Source organism: Myotis yumanensis, unplaced genomic scaffold (assembly GCF_028538775.1).
Source record: "Myotis yumanensis isolate MYYU_CA2020_CCGP unplaced genomic scaffold, mMyoYum1.0.hap1 SCAF_3, whole genome shotgun sequence".
NCBI classification, from domain to species: domain Eukaryota; kingdom Metazoa; phylum Chordata; class Mammalia; order Chiroptera; family Vespertilionidae; genus Myotis; species Myotis yumanensis.
In genome coordinates, this window is record NW_027223754.1 from 11,957,669 (window position 1) to 11,980,836 (window position 23,168).

Genomic DNA, 23,168 nt, shown 5'->3' on the forward strand with positions numbered 1-23,168 from the left:
GCAATTCAAATTCAGAGTTGTCAGACACCTAATTCTATAGTCATTACATTTCACCAAACTGTTTTAATAAGAGACCTATAAAGAACAAGTATATGGCCCTGGCTGGTGTTCTCAGTAGTTAGAGCATCGACCTTTTTACCAAAGGGTGGAGGGCTGGATTCCCAGTCTGAGGCCAGTAGCTGGGTTGCAGGTTCGATCCCTGGCCCAGTCAGGACACATGTGGGAAGCAACCAATAGATTTGTCTCTCTCACATAGATGTTTTTCTCTCTCTCTCTCTCTGCACCCCCACCCTTCCACTCTAAAAATCAATGAAAAAAATATCCTTGGGTGAGGATTAACAACAACAACAAAAACAAACCAACAAACAAAGAACAAGTGTATGATCCTAGCATGAACCCTTTAAACTTACTAATAGACACTGGACATTCTTCACTTTCTTCATCTTCCTCTTGATCAGAAATATCAGATCTCACATTTTTGGGAGCGTCACCATCATACCCCTCAGATGTTTCAGTCTGCTTAACTGTTTCGGTCTCATCCTTGTCCTAGCCACAAATAAATTTGAGCAATTAATTTCTTAAAGTACATTTTAAAAAGATACATAGTAAGTCTATCATAAAAATTAATAATAGTCATTATCTAATAAAAAACACAAAGAATCATTTTAGTTTTGTTTTTAAAAGAAATAAAGATTTGTAAAAAGAAAGGATATTTGATAATATACTCTGCTCTCAAACATTAAGGTAAAAGCTATTAAAATCATTTAATCTCATTTTGAAAGCATTATTTTTAGGCACAAATTAATTAGCACGTACTCTGTCTGCATCAATTTCTGCAGCAGGTGAGCCATGATCTCCTTCAAGAATCCTTTTGGCCTGTAAGCAAATAAACAATTTTAGGGGTAACCTTTCAGCATTACACTTTTGTATTCAGTAAATTTTAACAAAGGCTGCATCATCCAAAGAGTTGAATGCTTCTTAGAAATGTAAATTAAACTTTTATTTAAATCTTTTAAATTAACAAAACCAAAGCAACACTGCCAACTGACATCTCCTTAGATTCAGAAGAGGTATTTCAAATTTACTAAGTCTAAAACAAAAATCTAAATGCTATCCTCCATTAGTCTTCCCAGTCTCAGCAAATGGCCCTTCATTTACACAAACGCCAAGTGAGGAAGCAGCCTGTACTTTTATTATCAACATCAAAACTATTAGAATGCCTTATTGACTCAATCATCAAAGTGTACCTGTTGCTGAACACTCAGCTAGGACACCTCATTTCTTAACTGGACTAACAATAGCCTTATAATTGGTCTCTCTGCCTCTTTCTCTACTCTCCTAAATTCCTGTTCAATATGGTATCCAGACAAAAATGTAAAATTGCACATGAGATTACATCACTCCTCTATTTGAAACTCTCCAATGGATTTCTATCATGCTTAGAATAAAATGAAAGGTCCTTATCACAGTTTATAAGGCTCTGTAATTTGGCTTAATCTACTTCTGTGAATTCACCCTCCTACACTCTCAATTCATTTAATGTGTTCCTGCCTCTCTGGCTTTCTCCCTGTTCTCCAAACTGCTCAATCCTGCCTTAGAGTCTTCACACTTAAGTGCTCTCCTCCCGGAATGCTCATCCCCTTCAGCATCATTATAAATCCCTTGGCTTTCATGTCTTAGCTCCTATTTCCCCTCCTCAAGACAGCCTTATGAGACTGCCTATCTAAAGAGTCCTCTCGATCATTTATTATGTTATTATCCTGTTTTATTTTTTTCAAGCTCTAAGCAATGGCTGAAACTTATGTCTAGAATAAAAACATTATACAAAGTGTGAAACAGGTGGCTTGACTTTATCTACTTTATAGTGAAGGAGGAAAGGTTATCCTATAATATTTTGGGTTTTGACCTGCTTTCCCTTTCATGATTAGGGAGTCAAGAATAGGGTGCAGATCTAGAGATACCTCAAGTTGAGGGAAAAAACCTCATCCAATTTCACACGTGATCAAGACTAACTTAACAGGGTATAAGAAGCTAGAGGGATGTGCAACCAAGTCCTAACTGACAAATGAGTGTGTGTGTTGACTGGGTGATACATATGCCCAGGGAATCTACTGGGGTAGGCAAGAGCTGCAGCAGGCATCCTCTTCTCTGCGCCCTGAATAAGTGACAAGAACGTGAACCTCACAATGCACATTTAGCATCACTTCCTGTCTGCATGCCTGATCTGTAGACACTAATGTTACCACAGAGATTAAGTACGGGGCTAGCACATGTACTGATTTATAATGTGATTAACTGGTATTACTTTAAAATGGCTTTTCTGAGGTCAAGTATGATTTTAGTTATGAATAATAATAACTATATTTATAGGCTAACTAGAGGCCCGGTGTACAAAAATTTGTGCACCTGGGGGGGAGGGGTCCCTCAGCCTGGCCTGTGCCCTCTCGCAGTCTGGGACCCCTCAGGGGATGACCACCTGCTGGCTTAGGCCCGCTCCCCGGGGGATTGGGCCTAAGATGGCAATCAGACATCCCTCTGGCAACCCGGCAGCCCTCAGGGGATGTCCACTTGCCAGCGGGGAGCAGGCCTAAACTGCAGTTGGACATCCTTAGCGCTGCTGAGGAGGCAGGAGAGGCTCCCACCACCACCGCTGTACTGGCAGCCATCAGCCTGGCTTGTGGCTGAGCAGAGCTCCTCCCATGTGAGAGCGCCCTGACCACCAGAGGGCGGCTCCTGGATTGAGCATCTGCCCCCTGGTGGTCAGTGTGTGTCATAGTGACCAGTCATTCCCAGTCCTTCTGCTGTTAGGGTCAGTTTGCATATTACCCTTTTACTATATAGGATAGAGGCCTGGTGCACGGGTGGGGGCCAGCTGGTTTGCCCTGAATGGTGTCCCAGATCAGGGTGGGGGTCCTGCTTGGGTGCCTGGCCAGCCTGGATAAGGGGGTGATGACTGTTTGCAGCTGGTCACACCCCCTTCAGGGTAGGGTTCCCCACTGGGGTGCCTGGCCAGTCTGGGTGAGGGGCTGAGGGCCGTTTTCAGGCTGGTGGGTGACTGAAGCTCCCAACCTCTCCTTTTTTTCTTTTCTTTTTTATTCTGGGATTTATTTACCTTCTATGACTGTCACTGGAACTGAGAGCCAGCTTTAGCTCTGAGGCTCGGCTCCAGCTCTGACACCTCAGCTGCTGAAAGCAGGTATCTGGGTTTGTTTGGCTTCTATAATTAAAACACTGTTGCAGCTCCAGCTCTGAGGCCCGGCTGGCTGAAAGCAGGTTTCTGGAGTTTGTTTAGCTTCTATAATTGCAACATTGTTTCTTAGAGTGCAGTTCAGAACTGGGTGGCGGCAGGCGGGGAACCTTGGCTTCCTCCATCACTGGAGGAAGCCTCCTGTTCGCTTCAGCTGCCTGGCTGCCGGCCGCCATCTTGGTTGGCATTTAATTTGCATGTCCCCCTGATTAGCCCATGGGAAGCGTGTCGGAGGTACGGTTAATTACCATGTTTGTCTATTATTAGATAGGATTATGATTACTTCTAAAATAAAAATGAATGCTCTTTACCTCTTTGGCGTAAGATTGTATCACTCCAGCTGCTTCTATTTTTCTTTTGCATCTCTGTTTAACAGTCATACTATTATTATCCAAATCTTGCATGAGTTTAAAGAAAGCCAACTCATTAAACAACACTTCAGATATCTCTACAAGAAGATCCTCTCCACAGTCTTTCAGTTTTCTTCCAGCAAATTTTGCCAGTGAATCCTATTGAAATAACCAAATATTTTAAGTTTACAGTGAATGTCAACTGTGGATAGAGCAATACAAATCTAAATTATAATAGTCATCTAGTAAAAAAAAAACAACAACCAATTTTATTACTTTTTAGTATTGAAAAAACCTCAACTCTATTCAAACTGAAATACACCATCAAATAAACAAGTCTGGTATATTTCAGACACTTCTTAATAAAGCCACTTATCTTTTTCTTTTTTCCTAAAAATATGAACTATACTGTTTAGAAAACAGGCAAATAACTATGATATCTGGTGTCCGCTCCCTCCAAAAACTATCTTATCTAGTACAATCATGGAAAGAAGTACAAATAGTGGTACCTGTGGAAAAAAAGTAATTGAAGAGGTTTCATAAGAAAAAAGTAATTTAAGCTCTAGCTCATGAAAAACTTTCAATACTTTAAGCAAGATTTAATGTACACTACCCTTATTCTTCATGAGTCCCCTTGTGAAAAAAATAAATCAGGAGTAGGATAAAAGAAAAGCAGATTTTCTGAGATATAGAAAAAAAAATCTTATTTCCAAATTTATACTTTGGGATTTTCCCAGGATTATGATTATAGTAGGCAAAATTGAGGCAGGACTGCATGGATCTTGATAAACAAAAAGTATTCAAATTACTCTTTCAACCTGATTCTAAAAGGGAGTTATTTCTTCATGTAGAAATAAGCTAACTAAATTTATAAAAATACATTTATTTAAAAATTACCTTAAGTATTCTTAAACAATGGATAATACCACTGATGTCTTATATTCCTTATAAGTTATATGTTAGTTATATTAAATAGATCCAGGACAATTTAAAAACTACATATAATTTATACTTTAGTCCAAATAAAAACAAAATGGAAAATTATAGGATGGAAATTTGCATCAAGCTTAGGGTTTTAAAAATTAGCAAAGTGCCCAGTGGTGTGGCTCAGAGGTTGAGTGTCAACCCATGACCCAAGGAGTCACAGGTTCGATTTCCAGTCAGGGAACATGCCCAGGTTGCAGGCCCGTTCCCCAGTAGAGGGTGCAGAAGGCAGCCAATCGATGGTCCTCGCTCATCAATGTTTCTCTCTCTCTCTCTCTCAAGAAAAAAAAACACTAAAACAAAAATAGCAGAGTAATAATACTGTTTGTAAAATCAACTTAAACACAGGAATAGGAAGGAAAAATTATATAGAAAAATTTTATAAACATTTTTAAAATGTATTTTCTAGGTTGGAATAACAATACACATCATAGAACTATCTCAGTGGGAAAATATACAGATGAATTTAATCATAGAGATTTTTACCTAACACAGGATTCTCTCAGCCTTAGCACTATTAACATCTCACTAGATGCTGGATGCCTCCCTGACTGTTGTGACAAATAAAACGTCTACAAGCATAGCTAAATGTCTCCTTGGAGGGAAAATGACCCCCGCCCCCTTGAGAATCACTACTGAACATAATTTAAGGTTACTATTACAGCCTAAGAAGTCTCCACAGTCAACAGCTGGTTTCTAGCTTCAAAAATTTCAAAAATTATTTGAGAAAACAGGATAAAAATTTTTCAAACAGCCTTAGCCAGTTTGGCTCAGTGGATAGAGCATCGGCCTGCAGACTGAAGGGTCCTGGGTTTGATTCTGGTTAGGGCACATGCCCGAGTTGCAGGCTTGATTCCCACTGAGGAGCATGCAGGAGGCAGCCGATCAGTGATTCTCTCTCATTACTGATGTTTCTATTTATTTTTCCTTCTCCCTTACTCTTTTAGATCAATAAAAATATATACACATAAACAATTTTTTTTCACAGTTCTAACTTGAAATTTCTTAGTAAGTAGAAAAAAAATCAAAACAAAAATGTTATTAGAGTTGGGAGAGGCCTTAGAGATGATCAAATTAAACAAAGACACAATTTAATACAATTTTTTTAACCAGGTAAAGGAATAACCTAAAAAGTATTAAAATGTTACCACAAATAAATGCTAGATGGAGAGCTACTTAAATGTAGAATGCCTGAAATGGCAAAAAAAATCCTAATCAGGTGATACATATTTATGTCATACAAGTATAAACTCTTACCTGTAATATACTTCCAAGCTGTTTATGAAAGAACTTTACAAACTCTTTGCTCTCATCATTTTCCTGGGTCAGGGTCAACACCATGCGTCTTACTGAAGTCAGAAGCTGAGAAGAGCATACTTCATCCATGTGCTCCTGAGGAAAATCTTAGCTGGTTAGGATATAAACTTACCTATCACTCAAATAAAATCAATCCACATAATATGAGATTTTATTTTTCTTGCATAGATGCTTTTCAACTTTCAGATATACATTTGGAATAATTTATTCATAAGAACAGCCAACTCCCCAACCCCCCTCTATACACGTCAAGAGGTTAGCAAATTTTGATTCACCATAGCAGATAATAGCCAGTAAAAGAAACTGGCTGATAAAAATCTTCTCATCCCTTTTTTTCTGTACCTTAAGCAGAATTACTCATGCCATAGTTTCCACATTGTCTGTCTTCCTGTCTGCAGTTGAGTTCAACTACTCTTACAACCATCCTCAGGCTTTCTCAACTGGCACTACTGCATCTGATCTCTATGCACTAGATGCCAGTAGTACCCTCCACCCTCCCAAGCCCTGATAACTAAAAATGTAGCTAGACATTACTAAATTTTTTGAGGGTCAAAATGACCCCCAGTTGAGAACCACTGTCCTAACTTTTTTAACAGGCCACTTTGGCCTTCAAGAGAATTCACCACTAGACCCAGTACAGAATCTCTTTTCCTTGATCTTGCTTTAGAAGCATGTTCAAACTTGCTACAATCTAAATGATGGGTTAGCTTTCCATTGTCACTGTCTTACACATTGAAAAGTACAAGTAGATTGTAAGAAATGAGCCCAATTACAACGTATTTTGTAGTTTGCTGTATCTGAATGAAAAGAAAAGACTGGCTTTTCATTTCTAATTTTTAAAATTTCCATTTAAATTAGAATGTAAAATAGTGCTATCTCTGGTATAAGTCTTGCCTTCACTTTCCATTTCTCTCTTTCTTTTCTTTCTTATTGAATTTAGAGAGAGGAAGGGAGAGGGAGAGAGAGAGAGATTTTCCCCCTTATTTATGCATTCATTAGTTACTTTATTTTCTTCTTTTTAAAAAACACTTTATTAAGGTATGACTGACATAAAATGTGTACATTGAGTTTGAATATCATTTTTATTCTTGCCATCCTTGTTACTATCTTGGTCTATACGTTCCTTGAAATGTTGTCTGACATAGTTAAGGATATAGCTGGAAAAATTGGCTAAGAATATGAATAAACTGGAGGAGTGCTGATTGAAAAACAAAACAAGCAGATCATTCCTTGAAAGTAGCTGTATTTTTGTTAACCTAGATCAGTGGTTCTCAAAGTGTGGGAACGTTCTAGAACTGCAAATGTTTTGTTTGGATCAATGTACTGGTTATTTTTAAAAATCTGTGTCAGATTTTTAAGCTTTCTTGTTTTAGCAGATATTTTCAAACTTGTCTTTTATCTCTTTGAAAATACTAAGAGCCCTGGCCAGATAGCTCAGTTGGTTAGAGCATTATCCCAAGATGCCAAGGTTGTGGGTTTGATCCCTAGTCAGGGCACATACAAGAAGCAACCAATCCTCCTATATAATAAAGGGGTAATATGCAAATTGACTCTCACATCCTCACACAAGATGGCCTGTAGGGGAGGGCAGTTAGGGGCGACCCGGCCAGCAGGGGAGGGCAGTTGGGAGCAACTGAACCAGCAGGGGAGGGCAGTTGGGGGCGATTGGACCAGCAGGGGAGGGCAGTTGGGGGCAATCAGGCAGGCAGGCAGGTGAGCAGTTGGGAGCCAGCAGTCCCAGAATGTGAGAGGGTGCAGGGTGGCTGAGGGACCAACCTACCAGTGCGCAAATTTCGTGCACTGGGCCTCTAGTAAATACATAAATAAGTGGAAGAACAAATTGCTGTTTCTTTATCTCTCCTCTCTAAAGTCAGTAAATCAATAAATAAAAATGTAATCAACTTCTAAAAAATTGCTATTTTATACTCTTTCTCTGATAATTCCAGTATCTGAAGTGTAGTCATTATTTATTGTCTATTATTTCTGCATGTTCTTTTCAGGATGTCTTCTTGTACATCTGCTATCTTTGAAAATGTGCTGGAAGTTACTAGAAAAAGGGTACGTGTGTGTGAATACTTTGATGTCTGAGATATTACGTTTCTCAAAAGATTATATTCATTTGCTTTTGTCAGTCACCTGGGCACACCACCAGCCTGATCAATATTGTAGATTTTGAAGGCTGAGGTTCCCTATACCTCCAAGACGAGCTGAATCTGAGACACATATTCATCTCCAGACACATATTCATCTCCAGTTCAACATTTTCTTGAAGGTGGTTTCATTTGGGGTTCCAGTTCAAATGTGGGGTGATTATTCAGAATCCCAGCTTTCAGCATTTTACACTTGTATCCTTATACTGCATGTCCACCGACCTCACAGCTGAGATTCACAGGGGTCTCCTTCCAGCAACAAATGGCTTCAGGCGAAGGCAGCCCTGAGTGTTGGAATTACAAACTATCTCTTGCTTCTCTAGAGTTTGATCCCTAATTCTTCACTCCTGTTAGCTCTTTGGAATGCTTTTCTTTTCTCAACATTCCATCCAGCTTACGTTTTCTATGGAAGAGTTGGTCCTAATTACCTAGGCCACCATTACCGGAATTGTAACCCTTCACTTAAGCTTTATTATCCTCCCTCCAGTCGTCCTGCACAGGTCTTTCCTATCCCAGGGAAGGGAACGGAAGGGAAGAAAGACAAAGAAGAGATGGTGTCTGTTTTTATGACTTTGTTTTAGGGGAGTAGAAACTTACACTTCCTCAGGAAAAGCTACACCTTTTCAGAGTGAGGAGATATGGTTACCTAGAGTTTCTCCACTTACCTAATTTCATATGCTCAATTTATCCCCATTTTGTCCAGTGGGTCACGCAATAGGAGATGACAGTGTCCAGCCACTGGGCAGAGTGACAAAAGAGGGGATGGGTTGACCTGAGGTGTTCTGCTATGGGGCACAAGTGGCTGCTGGCGGCCACTGGACTGCCTGGCACGGGCAGCAGGATGCTCCCTTTTCCCAAAGATATGAATTAGGAGCTGCCCTGACCATCCAGTCTAAAATAGACACTATCATATCATATTTTAATTCTCTGCATGGCACATATCACTATCTGATATACATTTACTTATTTTAAAATAAGTAACATCCTTGCACATGAGCAACATGACAGCAAAGGCTTTAACTTGTTCACTGCCATGTCCACAAAACCTGGCTTAAAGTAGGCACTTTTGAATAAATAATGAAAGAATATTGTGTAACCATAAAAATATGCTGTAGAAAGATGTTTATAGTATATGAAAAAAGCAGAATGCACATATATATGCAGAAAATATTACAGAAAGGGGAAACTAAAGGGGAATGATTTGTTCAGAGAGTGATTTGGTCAGAAAGGTTGGAGAGGGTGCAGGCCGGGCTGAGGAACACCCCCTCCCCCATGCATGAATTTCGTGCACCAGGCCACTAGTATATATATATATATAAAAGCCTAAGCAACTATTTGACCAGTAGCTATGACATGCACTCTCCACCAGGGGGCAGATGCTCAACGCACAGGCATAGAAACATGAAACAGACTGATGAATGTCAGAGGGAAGGGGGAAGAGGGGAGGGTGGGAAGAGATTAACCAAAGATCTTATATGCATACTAAGGCCCGGTGCATAGATTCGTGGGGTCCCTCAGCCTGGCCTGACATCCCCGAGGGGTTCCAGATTATGAGAGGGCGCAGGCCAGGCCAAGGGACCCCACCAGTGCACAAATCTGTGCACTGGGCCTCTAGTTTAATATAATGTCTCAAAAGTCTTGAAAATACTCATAACCTTAGAATAAGAAATTTTGTGTAAGAATTACTTCTCAAGAAATAAAAATGGGATATAGTAGGTGTACTGATTAATAATGCGGATTTTGTAATCAAAGAAAACACAGTAATTTCAACAGAAACATCCAAAGTGCATTATCCAAAGTAATGTCCATCAGTAGCTACACATTTCCCTCATCTTTCAGGTAATTTATGGATACGGTTCCAATAGAACTTTTCTTGTTTTGATGCCAACAATTCAGAGACCCAATTTTCCATTTCTTCGTCCGTTTTGAAGTGCTGCTCAAAAAGTGCACGTGCCATCGATTGGTAATCTGAAGGAGCAAGGTCTGGTGAATACAATGGGTGGGTTAATACTTCCCAGGCAAGGTCTTTTAACATGCCTTTAACTGGTTTTGAAGTATGTGATGGTGCGTCATCATGAAGCAAAATTACTTTGCCGTGTCTTCTGGCACAGTCTGGTCATTTCGCGATCAAAGCATGGTTCAAATTGATTATTTGTTGTCGGTAGCAATCAGTATTAACGGTTTCACATGGTTTTAGAAGCATATAATACACCACACCCTTCTGATCTCACCAAGCACAGAGCATTCTTCTTTCTGAAGCAATTTGGCCTTGCAGTCGATGTTGATGGTTGAACTGGATCAACTATTGATTTTGTGCGCTTGGGATCTCAAAATAAATCCACTTTTCATCGCCAGTCACAATTGGATGCAAAAAAAGACTTTCTTGCATGTTGAAGCAACATTTTACTGATGACTTTTTCATTTTCCTTTCGTCTTTCGTTCAGTTGATGTGGCACCCATTTTCCTTCCTTTAAAATCTTTCCCATTGCTTATAAACGATCAGAAATTGTTTACTGAGCAACGTTTAATCTTTCTGAAAGTTGTTTTTGAGTTTGACACGCATCTTCTCCAATAATGCTTGTAACTGTTGGTCTTCAAACTTTTTCGGTTGACCTGGACGTTCTTTGTCTTTCACATCAAAATCATCACTTTTAAAGCATTTAAATCAGTGTTCACAAGTATCTTGAAATGGAGCATGTTCACCATAAGTTTCCCAAAGCATATGATATCTTTCAGCAGCACTTTTCTTCAAAATAAAGTAATGAATTAAAACTTCCCTCAAATGTTTTTTTGCACGAAATTCAACATTTCTAAGTGTAAAAATATCTATGATGTTAACACCTTCAGAAAATTTGACCTATGAAGTTTTGAAGCTTGCTGTCAATATAACAAAATAGCATACATATCAAATCGTATATCAACATATGTATAACTCCATCTATTAAAAAAATCCAATTATTAACCAGTACACCTGCCATATTTAAATTTAGCTAAGTCATTTATGTATTTATAAAAGTGAAAAAAAGGATAAACATAAATATTTAACAATAAGAACTGATAAAATAATAGAAAATTCTATTCTATGAATACTCAACCCTCAGAGTAGCAATCAACATAGCTCACTACTGACAGTCCTATTTGGCAAACTCTGGTTTTTCCTTTTTTGCACACCTTCTAAATGTTGAATCATCTTGTCCTAGGCCACAGTTCTAGCCCCTTTCTCTTAGCTAGTGCCTGCTTTAGGTAACCACCTACCATTAATAGGACTTGTTAGTTTCCAAAGTATATTTCAATTGTCTACTTCTCCCCATCTCTAGTACTACACCCTTGGTCTAAGCCACTATTATGTCTCATCTGAGTTCATTGCGCTACTGACCCCTATAATCAATTATCCACAAACAAACCAGACTTTGTTTTTCTCTCCTGGAGTTTCCTCTTTAACTCTGAACAAAGTCCTAACTCCTGATCATGGCCTATAATGTTCTACATAACTGGCCCTTGCCCCCTCTCCAATTTCATTTCTCACAAATTTCCTACAACTACATGGGTCCTCCTCTAGTTCCTTAAACAAGCCAAGCTAGTTCCTATCTTAAGGCCTTTAACTCTGTCTGGAACTATCTTGGTTTAAGCTGGCTCCTAATTCATATCTTTGCTTAAATGCTCCCTTTTCCCAAAGATATGAATTAGGAGCTGCCCTGACCATCCAGTCTAAAATAGACACTATCATATCATATTTTAATTCTCTGCATGGCACATATCACTATCTGATATACATTTACTTATTTTAAAATAAGTAACATCCTTGCACATGAGCAACATGACAGCAAAGGCTTTAACTTGTTCACTGCCATGTCCACAAAACCTGGCTTAAAGTAGGCACTTTTGAATAAATAATGAAAGAATATTGTGTAACCATAAAAATATGCTGTAGAAAGATGTTTATAGTATATGAAAAAAGCAGAATGCACATATATATGCAGAAAATATTACAGAAAGGGGAAACTAAAGGGGAATGATTTGTTCAGGGAGTGATTTGGTCAGAAAGGTTCCCAAAATGTTGATGGGGCTATCTCTGAGTGACAAAGCTACAGGTTATTTTTAGCTTTTCTTTTGTTTGTGTTTTCTGAATTTATTACAATGGAATACTTTGTATGAATTAAAAAACAAACCGAAGTTTATTTTTAAAAATTATTGCTTACCTTCAGAAATGGAATGACTTCTTTCATAATTGCTTTGATTTGTCGGTCTAGCTGCTGAGTATCAATTCTAGGACACGGGACTGTAGAAATCTCACTTACAGGTTGTTGTGAACTATGATTTTCACTAATAGGAGTTTCTATTTTTAAAAAGAAAATGATAGCAAAATGAAGTTTGACATTATATGTGTTTACGCAAAATTCTACAGAACATTCAATTATAATTTAATGCCAAAATAATACAAAGAAACATCTATGTAATTTTAGCACCCCTAATAAAAGTGATTAAAAAGCCACTATTATACATCAGATGGGGCATTTAATTTTTATATATGGAACTATATAAAATGACTTTTCCTGTTAATGAATTCAACAACACACCTTTCAAATTATTAGCAGTAGTCGTGGCAGCAGCACCGTTTTCATCCTCCACAGTCCTGCAGGTACTTCTTGCGTTTGTGTTACTTTCAGCCTCAGTTTTCATACGTTCGTACTCCCTCATTCTGGCTAATGCTTGATCTAAGTGAATCACAGTGTTACCTGCATGTGGAACAGAAATATGGCTAGAAGATGTAAAAGAAAACTGTTTCATGTATTCCTCTAAATTTATTAATAAAAAACTAATGTCTGTAATAGGAAAGGAAAACTAGCTTTAACAAGTTATAGGTATGGTACTTTTATTTAATCCTTAAAATAACTATAAAGTGGATGACAGCACCCTCATTTTCAGAGAACTTCAGTAAGCTGCACAAGGTTGCATAGCCAGTTAAATGTTGGAAAAGGAATTTGAACTCAGGTCTCTTAGATGACGAAGTCAACGTATTTCAGTACATCACTTTGCTTCATTTAACAGTACAAAAATAAATTCCAAAATGTCATGCAAATTCTGATGGAAAAACCTAAGCTAAAACAATCAATTAAGGTAAGAAAAAGAACTTAGAATGACATTTCCCAATTTTCCTTTGTCTACTTCAGACAAAGCTAAGGGTGAATGATTGTGAGGAAAACTAAAAGGGAATGGATTGGTCAGAGAGTGATTTTTCTCTATTATGAAATGAATTCAGTAGAGACTTGACAGGCATTTACTCAGAAGGGAACTGGCCTTAGAGTCCTCGATAATCAGAATAAGGCAAAAGGAAGATTCATTGCTTTGGTAAAAGGTAGATAACTAATGACAAGGCAAGGTTTGGCCCTTTCCTTTGTAGTGGAAAAATGTCTTTGAAATAATCTAAATCTTGTTCCCATCATATACACAAACACTAGAATAATATGACATCAGATTACCATATGAACTAGTGTCTAGCTTCTTTTGCTCACTATGTTTCTGAAATTAATCGATGCTATTGTGTTTCAGCATTGGATACTCAGTATCTTTTGATAGGCTACAGCCTGGAAAATGAATCAAGTGGTACTCATACATTTTCTTTTCCCTAATCTCCTTCCCAATTTTAGGACTCAGGGTTTATTTACTCTACCATTGAGTAATGCAAACCTCTAAAACTTCTTTCATTATTATGCTAAGAAATTTCAATTCTTACCTCAAATTAAGAAGTAACACTTTTATTTAAAATGTGATTGGATGAAGCACTGCTAACTCTAGATTTTTCCCATTAACTGGAAGACCTAAGAGGGTGACCTTTATCTTAAGAAAAAGGACATCACATTTTCTAAACTTCTATTATGCTTGCTAGAAAGTTCTGTATATTTTTCATAAGAACATAACAAGATAAGACCCCCCCATTTTCTTAGTATATGCAGTCAGAATGGTTAGATGATTTGTACAAGGTCAAAGAATTAACAAAGATTCCTGAATTTAGACTGATGGATAGATTTTTAAGTCCCTGTTCTGCCAGAACTTGTCCTTCTAGAATGTCGCTTCCTTACCAATGCAATTCAAAGACTGTAGTAAAGTCATATTATAAGATTATAAAAAATTCTGCTTACCCAGATCATCTGTTGCAAAAGGCTCAAAATTTGAAGATACAGACAGGACACTAGCATTATCAGCATCATTTTGCTCACTTATTTTATGTGTTTCTCTCTCAAAGTTCTTCTCGTAAGTTTCCTAAGTTACAGTTTTAAGACAAATAAAAATCACTAATACTTCTTTTTAAAAGTTTGGTTATATTAAAATTATAAAAAAAACTATTTGCATAAAACTATATACTTAAAATGATTATATAACCAAAGTTATAAAACATTAGAAAGTTACAGAAAACATTAAAATATTACATAACCTTGCAGAACACTTGTCCTTATGTAGATGACAATACACAGAGCCAGCTACACATTAAATTCTAACTTGGAAAAGTTAATGTTGCAAATTATTCTCCACCCTCAGGGAAATTCTCCTACCTCCAAACCCGAACAGTACCCAGTACCTAAGACTATGATATATAGTTGTTTCATATCAGAAGAAAAACATGACAGCATCATTCATATTTTTTAAATCAACTTTATTAAAATATAATTTATAAACAATACACCCATTAAATGTACAGTTTGATGAGTTTTGAAAAATATGTGCACCAATGCAACCACCTTCCCTAAAAATAAAGACGATTTCCATTAACCCAGAAAGGTCCTTTATCTCTACTACACCCTTCTCATATGATTTCTATCAGCACAGTTTATTTTGTTGGCTCTAAAACTTCATATAAATGGAACCATTCAGTATGGTACTCTTCAGTGTCTGGCTTCTTTTGCTCACTATGTTTCTGAAATTAACCAATGCTTTTGTGTGTTTCAGAAGTTTATTATTTTGATAGCTGAATAGTATTCCATTGTATGGATATACCAGTTTCTTTATCCATTTATCTGTTGATGTTCCAGTTTGAGGCTACCATGACTAAAAATGCTATGAATAATAGTGTACAAGAATTTTTTTGAACGTATATTTTCATTTCTCTTGGGTGAATACCTAGAAGAGAAATTGCTGGGTCACATGCCAATGTTTTAACTTTATAAGAAACTACCAAACTGCTTTCCAAAGTGGTTGTACAATTTTATAATTCCACCAGCAGTGTGAGAGTTCCAACTGCTCCAAGTTCACACTAACACTTCATGTTGTTTAATTTCAACCTTTATAGTGGGTGTAAGGTAACATCTCATGTGGTTTTAATTTGACACTGGCCATTTACGTATCTTTCTTCATGAAGCACCTGTTCAAATCTCTTGCCCATTTTTTACTGAGTTGATTGCCTTACAATTGACTTATAAAAGTTATTTATAAAACAGTCTGAATTTCTCACGTATAGTTATTTGGCAACTATATAATCTGAGATTATTTTCTCCTAATTGTAACTTTTCAAAAACAGAATTGAATCAATTTTTCTTTCAGAGTTAGTGCTTTCTGTCCTAAGCAATCTTTGCTTATGTCAAAATCATGAAGAATTCCTTGTTTTCTTTTAGAAGTCATAGTGTTAGCTTTTTTTCTGGACTTCAAGAAATTTCAAATTAACTTTTGTCTTTAATATGATTAGGGGGTTGCACGAGTCTCACTTGTATTTTTTTTTTTTAAATCTTCACCCAGGGATATGTTTTCATTCATTTTTTAGAGAAAGAAAGAGAGAAAAACATGGATGTGGAAAAGAAACAAACATCAATCGGTTACTTCCCATATGTGCACTGACTGGGGGTTGAACCTTCAACCTCTTGGTGTACAGGACAATGCTCCAACCAATTGAGCCACCCAGCCAGGTCTCACTTGTATTTTGACTGAAACTCATTTCATAATTATATTCTTTTCCTAGCTACTGATCTTTTAAAATTTTCTCTGATATTAAATAAAAGTTTTAGCCCCAATTAAAGAAAATTCAGGTGTTGGTGAACACACTTTAGAAAATGAAACCATACTGTTGCTCCGTCAATTAAGACTTGCTGGTGGATGTGCTTTTGCATTTTATAGCACCGGGAGTACAAGATGCAAAGTGTTTCTTCCTCTGCTTAAACTTCAATTCCTCATTCTCCTTCACTTGTAATTTCCAGATGTCTACTTTTCCTTCTCTTTGTCCTGGGCATGAAGACTCTTATACATACCCTGAAATGTGTGTTAAAGCTCCAAAAATGAAGCTCAAAGGACCTTGGTCTAGAAACACGGAGAAGGAGACTCTTTATCTGTCCAATTTGGTAACACTAACCATGTAGCTATTCAAATTAAATAAAATTTTAATTTAGTTCCTCAATCCCACTAGCCACATTTCAAGTGTTCGACAGCACATGTCCAACGACTACTGTATTAGACAATGCAGATCTAAAACATTTCCATCATTATAGAAAGTCCCACTGCACAAAACTGCTCTAAATTTACAGGTATGAACCTTGAATGCTGTATTGCTCCTGCTAATTAAATGGCATTAATAAGGGAAGATGTTGACATTAATGCTGAATTTAAGTTTTAGATGAAAAATTAAAGAACTGGTTATTTAAATTAATACTAAGGGGACTGGGTGAAGGAGGGTATAGAGGGAAAAATGGGAGACATCTGTAATACTGTCAACAATTAAAAATATATAAATAAATAAAATAAGCCCAGCTGGCGTGGCTCAGTGGTTAAGCATTGGTCAACCTATGAACCAGAAGGTCACGGTTCGATTCCCGGTCAGGGCACATGTCCAGGTTGCAGGCTCGATCCCTGTTAGGGGACATGCAGGAGGCAGCCGATCAATGATTCTCTCTCATCATTGTTGTGTTTGTTGTTGTTGTTGTTAATCCTTACCTGAGGAAATTTTTCCATTGATTTTTTTTAGAGAGGAAGAGTGAAACACAGAAACATCAATGTGAGAGAAACACATCGATTGGTTGCCGCCTGCCAGCACCCCAACCAGGGATCAGGCTAGGGAGGAGCCTGCAACCAAGATATGTGCCCTTGACCAGAATCAAACCTGGGACCCTTTGGTCTGCAGGCTGACACTCTATCCACTGAGCCAAGCCAGCTAGGGCTCATCATTGATGTTTCTATCGCTTTCTCTCTCCCTTCCTCTCTGAAATCAATCAATAAAAATATATTTTAAAAATAAATTTTTTTACATTTTTAAAAATTTATTAATACTATGATTATTTATGCCAAGTCCCTACAATTATGGACTGAATCATTGTGAGTCCCCTACTCCCCCAAATTCATATGTTAAATCCCTAACTCCCAATGCGATAGCATTAGGAGGTAATCAGGTTTAGATGAGGTTATGAGGGTGGAGCCCCATGATGGCATTAGTGTCCTTAGATAAAGAGGAAGCGACACTAGGTCTTCTTCTCACTGCCATTGTAAGCGCATGGGGAGAAGGTGGCCATCTGCAAGCCAAGAAGAGGGTCCTCAACAAGAAGAAAAATCTGCTACCACCACGATCATAAACTTCTTAGCCTCCAGAACCATGAGAAATAAATGTTTAAACCATCCAGTCTACAGTATTTTGTTTACCAGCCCAAGCTGACTAAAGCACCTACTTATTAAGCAGCATAGTACTTTTAAATTTCATTTACCACTAACTTTAAAACCTTGTCAGGTTAACATTAATAAATTGTAACTCAATTTTCAAAATTTGCTATTGATGGTGCAGACCAATGTGTTCAAATCTTTTTAAATAACTTAAAATGCCCTAGCTGGTTTGGCTTAGTGGATAGAGCGTTGCCCTGTGGACTAAAGGTTCCCAGGTTCAATTCCGGTCAAGGGCCGGGTCTTGGGCTTGATCCCCAGGTGAGGGCGTGCAGGAGGCAGCCAATCAATGACTCTCTCTCTCATCATTGATGTTTCTATCTCTCTCTCCCTCTCTTCCTCTCTGAAATCAATAAGAATATATTTAAAAATAAATAAATAAATAATAAAATAAAATAACTTAAAGTAATGCTACCTATAAAATTTGAATAAAAAGGGAGGCACTGGAGTTAAGGATATAAAATTACTATTTAGAAAAAACACTTCATGTTCTCACTAAGTTATTTCAATGTCTAATAAACTTTAATGTAACCCAAGTAGCAATTCCTTACATTAATTTATCCTTGACATTGTAAAGTCAATTAAAACCATGTAGTTTTTAGAAACAGGCTTACCTTCATAGTAGTATAGGCATTGGAGCCTAGTAGAGAAAGGTTTTAAGCAAAAAAAATGACATGGGAAAGTATTGTCTTAAACATGAGTATAAGAGCAAAACTCCAGAAAAAGCCTTCGATATTATAAAAAAATTACTATATGTGAAGAGACAAGAAAATCTTCTAAAAAAAAAAAACTTCAGAAAAAAATTATGTTAACATATCAACAATGGGCAGAAACAGAGTAATATGCTTTTAACTCTCCCAATAGCAGATATATGCTAATCAGTTATGGTACTCTTATTCATGGATATCCAGGTGCTAGAGATGGCATACAAAGCGTATTTGCTATTCCAAAACCACATATCATCTTTTATGACAGAATTAGGGTCTGAACCTTTAAACAGGTGATTTCCAAATACTTCGCATGTTCTCTATCTCCTCAGTATCCTAGTCGTTTGTCATTTGGTCATTTAATAGCACCTTCCTGGCACCATAGCTCCTGTATGCTAGATAGGTGCTTATTTGGAGACCATAGTTTATTGAAAATATATCATTTTCCTCATCACTCTTTTCCATTTCCTTTCTACTTTACTTAAAGTTTCCTTCATTAACTTTAATACATTAAATTACATTTTTGTCCTGAATGGCTTTCTTTTGTCTAGGCTTCTCTTTTAGCCCAAAGACCTGCTTTATCTTATATTTATTTATTGAAAGGTTCTGACTGAATACAACAAATTTTACTAAATGTTATGAGTCAACTCCTGTGGTGAGCAAGAGATATAAAACACAACTATTTTAGACTATATAATTGATCATTTATAATGTATTTTGATTTTTTTAAAGCTGAAAACCAAATATTAACACAATTTATAACATCTTAACATTTGTTTAACACATACTGAAATTATGTATAGATTTCATTAATCATTATCAGCTTACATCATCTGTAGTAGCAAGGCTTTCACTGGGAGTAAGTTCTGAGTTTGACGCTATCCAAGTACCAGAATTCACTGACTTTATATTTTTCACATCTTTTTCATGGTTCTCAGAAATATGTGTGGATACTATGTCCTAAATAAGAAAATAAAATATTTATGTTAAAACATAAATGTTCATCAAAATTTAAAAGCAAAACCAGACAGAAGAACAAATTCAATATACCTCACCTCACAGGTTAACTATGAAGAAAAAAATAATACTGAAAGTTGCTCAGAAAAAGATTTTATCTAAAAGCTATTTTAGCTATACAAGAACTTTTAAACAAAAGGCAAGAAGGCACATAAAAAACAGATCAAAAGATATAAGAACAAGCATATACTTCAGACATAATCACGAAGAGAGCAATACCAAATAGGGTAGGAAAAAGAATGGTAAGTACCAGCTACCTGCAATGCATATAAAGCCCTCTGTCTTAAGTAGTCTGTACTGAGTAGCTGAAGTTCATGGAAGAGTTCAATAAGAAAATGTGGACGAGATTCATTTTGAGAAATTAATGTAGCTACTTCAGAATAAATAGTATCCCGCAAAGCTTCGAACATGGAAAAATCACTCCCAGTTTCTGGAAGATATAAAATATCAGAAAGTTAACATTGATGAAATACATTCCTACAATTTCTATTAACTTGTATCATTACTCTCAGCCTTAAGTTACTTAAAAATCATAGCATACTTAATTCTATTTCAGGGCTTTTATTTTTATTTTTTTTAAATATTCAGAGAGGAAGAGAGAGGGAGAGAGAGAGAGAGAGAGAAACATCAATGATGAGAGAGAACTATCGACTGGCTGCCTCCTGCACACCCCCACTGGGATCGAGCCCGAAACCCGGGCATGTGCCCCCGACTGGAATCGAACCTGGGACCCCTCAGTCCACAGGCCAACGCTCTATCCACTTAGCCAAACCAGCCAGGGCTCTATTTTAGGGCTTTTAAAGTAGAAAGAGAAATCTTAAAAATACCAAGATAAAAATAATCATAAAAATATCAAGATATGTACTGTACATTAAAGAAATATTTAAATGTATAAATAATATTATCTACTATTACTTGGACCACAATTATTTCTCAATAAAAAATATCTGGAAAATGTTATACATTTCATAGGACTAATCAGTGGAAATCTTTCAACATCTGGATGAAATCAGCTAAGGCAAATAATTTTCTTTTCTTGCTAATATGAACTTGTTACAAAGAAGGAAATTTCTTTAATAAGGAGAATAAATGCTACTAATAAAAGTTACTATTTTAAGTTCTATCTAGTTATCTACAAATTGTCAAATCTCAACTATGATACTATAGTATAGTATAAAAACTGAATTTGCAACTATAACATAAACATAATAGGTCAATTTTTCTATAGTATGACATACTTACTAACATACTCAGTAAAAGTTGGAGCTGCCATGGAAATTTTCAGTTTCACAGAACCCAGGTAGCACTCTATTATTTAGCAAAAATTCTGCCATGTGTATTTATTGATAACACAGAATATCACCCTTAATGATGTAGTCATACCTCTATTTTCAAGAGTTCAAATTAGGAACAGTTTCCATTTTTATTTCTCTGTGGAAAAAAATTATCTCCAAGTGGTTCTATCAAATTCTGTAAACATTCTAGAGCAACAGAACTACATGTAGTTAAATATTTAAAATTCCAAAAATCAGTAATAGGTTTCTAACAAAGAAAATTTAAAATGCTGTTTTAATATATTACGTTTTCAGATAAATATGCAAAGATCATAAAGATTTAATTCACTTTTTTCAAAAGAGGAATAAGAAAATGCAAAGCCAATGGGTTTAATAAAATTTTGCCCAGCCAGTGTGGCTCAGAGGTTGAGAGTTGACCCAGGAACCAAGAGTTTACTGGTTTGATTCCCAGTCAGGGCACATGCTCCAGGAGGCAGCCGATCGATATTTCTCTCATTGATGTTTCTATCTCTCTATCCTTTCTCCCTGCCTCTCTCTCTAAAAATCAATAAAGGAAAAAACAAAAAACAACTTTGCACTAATGTCCTAAATACATGTTCAGGCCTCAATTTCCACAAGTAAAATATAATAAAAATAATAAATACACAACTTCCCTATCTTGCCTCAGACATTTATGAATATAAAATGAAATGATATATTAAAGTTCTTAGTATTATAAAATGTCCAAGTGTGATATATTACTATAAAAATAATTTTCTTATAAGCAAGAACCCAAACTATCTCTGTAGGAAATCTCAACTTATACGATATATGCAAACTTTCTATTTATGTTTGACACAGTTAACTTAGAAAATGTGTTATCTCAAAAATAAGAATAAGCATATTTAATCTTTTTCATGACTCTTTATGGTAAAATTATCACTAAATATGTATCATTAAAGGTCAAATTATTCCAAAATAATTGAATTATGTCAAACATATGCTTTTTCATACCTCCCTCCTGGCAAGAGAGGGGTGCAAAGTTTTTGCCATGTTCTCCTCCAGAACTAAAGGTCATTGACCTCAGTCAGGTTTCTCTGATTCCATCTTGTTTTTGTTTTTTTCTCATGGGGTTACAGGGCTGGGTTAAAAAGGTGAAGATGTTACCAGACAGGGAACCTACTAGTAGTCCTGAGTGGGACTGCCTCAGGCCAGCCACTGGTATGTGGGTTCTTGACTTTGTGCAGGAGAAACTTCACAAGTCCAGGTGACTGTGAGGGTACATGTATTAAAGCTGGGGACAGTGAAATAAGGACGGGCATAGTACAGGAGCACCAACAGGAGAGCCCAGGCGGGGCTGCTTTAGCTCACTAGGAAGCCAGAGAAAAGGGGGCCTTGGAGCAGGTTCGGGTGGTTAACCTGGGGAGAGCTACACTGCCCACTGCTCCCTTGGTTGCAAGTCTCATGAGGTCCCTTAGAGGTTAGGGGATGCATGTCTGTGGGGGAGGATCTATCTTCTTTTTATCCTCTCTATTTTCATTGTTCTTTTCCTTAGGAAGTGCCACTGATATAATTCAACTTTGTGCCAGGTCCTTGTTTTTCTTCCTCAGATTCCCCTAAGGATTCATGACAGGCTTGTATTTTTTATTCATGTGCAGTACAGGAGGCATTCAAGAATATTTATAATTCTACTAGGGGCCCGGTACACATAATTAATGCACTCGGGGGGAGGAGGGGTGCGGAGGTGTTCCTCGGCCCAGCCTGTACCCTGTTGCAGTCCAGGAGCGCTCGGGGGATGTCTGACTGATGGCCGGCAGTCGGACATCCTTAGGGCTGTCTCGGAGGCAGGAGAGGCTCCAGCCACGGCCGCCATCATGGCTGAGCTGCGCTCCCCCTGTGGGAGCACACTGACCACCAGGGGGCAGCTCCTGAGTTAAGTGTCTGCCCCCTGGTGGTCAGTGCATGTCATAGCAAGCGATTGAGCAACCTTAGCATATCATTAGCATATTACATTTTGATTGGTTGGACAGACAACTGGACACTTAGCATATTAGGCTTATTATACAGGAAATCACAAAGAACCATACTTCATGAAAATGCATAATTTAAGACAAAACCAGCATTTTGGAATCTGTAATTTTCCATTATCTTTATCACTAGAGGCCCGGTGCATGAATTCGTGCACCAGTGGGGTCCCTTGGCCTGGCCTGCAGGATACGGCTGAAACCAGCTCTCCGATTGCCCCCAAGGGGTCCCGGATGGCAAGAAGGTGCAGGCCAGGCCGAGGGAACCCACTGGTGCATGATCGGAGCCGGGGAGGGACACGGGAGGTTGGTCAGCCAGGAAGGGACTGCGGGAGGACTCCAGGGTGTGTCTCACCTGTCTTGTTCAGTCCCAACTGGCCAGACCCCAGCAGCAAGCTAACCTATGGGTCAGAGTGTCTGCCCCCTGGTGGTCAGTGCACGTCATAGCGACTGGTCAACCAGTCGACTGTC

At 37.5% G+C, this 23,168-nt stretch overlaps 1 protein-coding gene across 23 annotated transcripts in view; it reads right to left on the bottom strand.

Moving 5' to 3' along the window:
* PCM1 (pericentriolar material 1) overlaps positions 1-23,168 on the bottom strand; it is an 89,042-nt gene that overhangs the window by 8,277 nt on the left and 57,597 nt on the right. For all 23 annotated transcript variants that reach the window (XM_070408258.1, XM_070408256.1, XM_070408263.1 and 20 more), the window contains 9 exons: positions 19,657-19,829; positions 19,211-19,342; positions 14,189-14,309; positions 12,626-12,784; positions 12,248-12,384; positions 5,839-5,973; positions 3,559-3,756; positions 817-876; positions 411-546 (listed from right to left, as the gene is read on the bottom strand). In XM_070408258.1, coding sequence (XP_070264359.1) covers positions 411-546; positions 817-876; positions 3,559-3,756; positions 5,839-5,973; positions 12,248-12,384; positions 12,626-12,784; positions 14,189-14,309; positions 19,211-19,342; positions 19,657-19,829 — 1,251 coding nt within the window. The remainder of the gene's footprint in view (positions 1-410; positions 547-816; positions 877-3,558; positions 3,757-5,838; positions 5,974-12,247; positions 12,385-12,625; positions 12,785-14,188; positions 14,310-19,210; positions 19,343-19,656; positions 19,830-23,168) is intronic.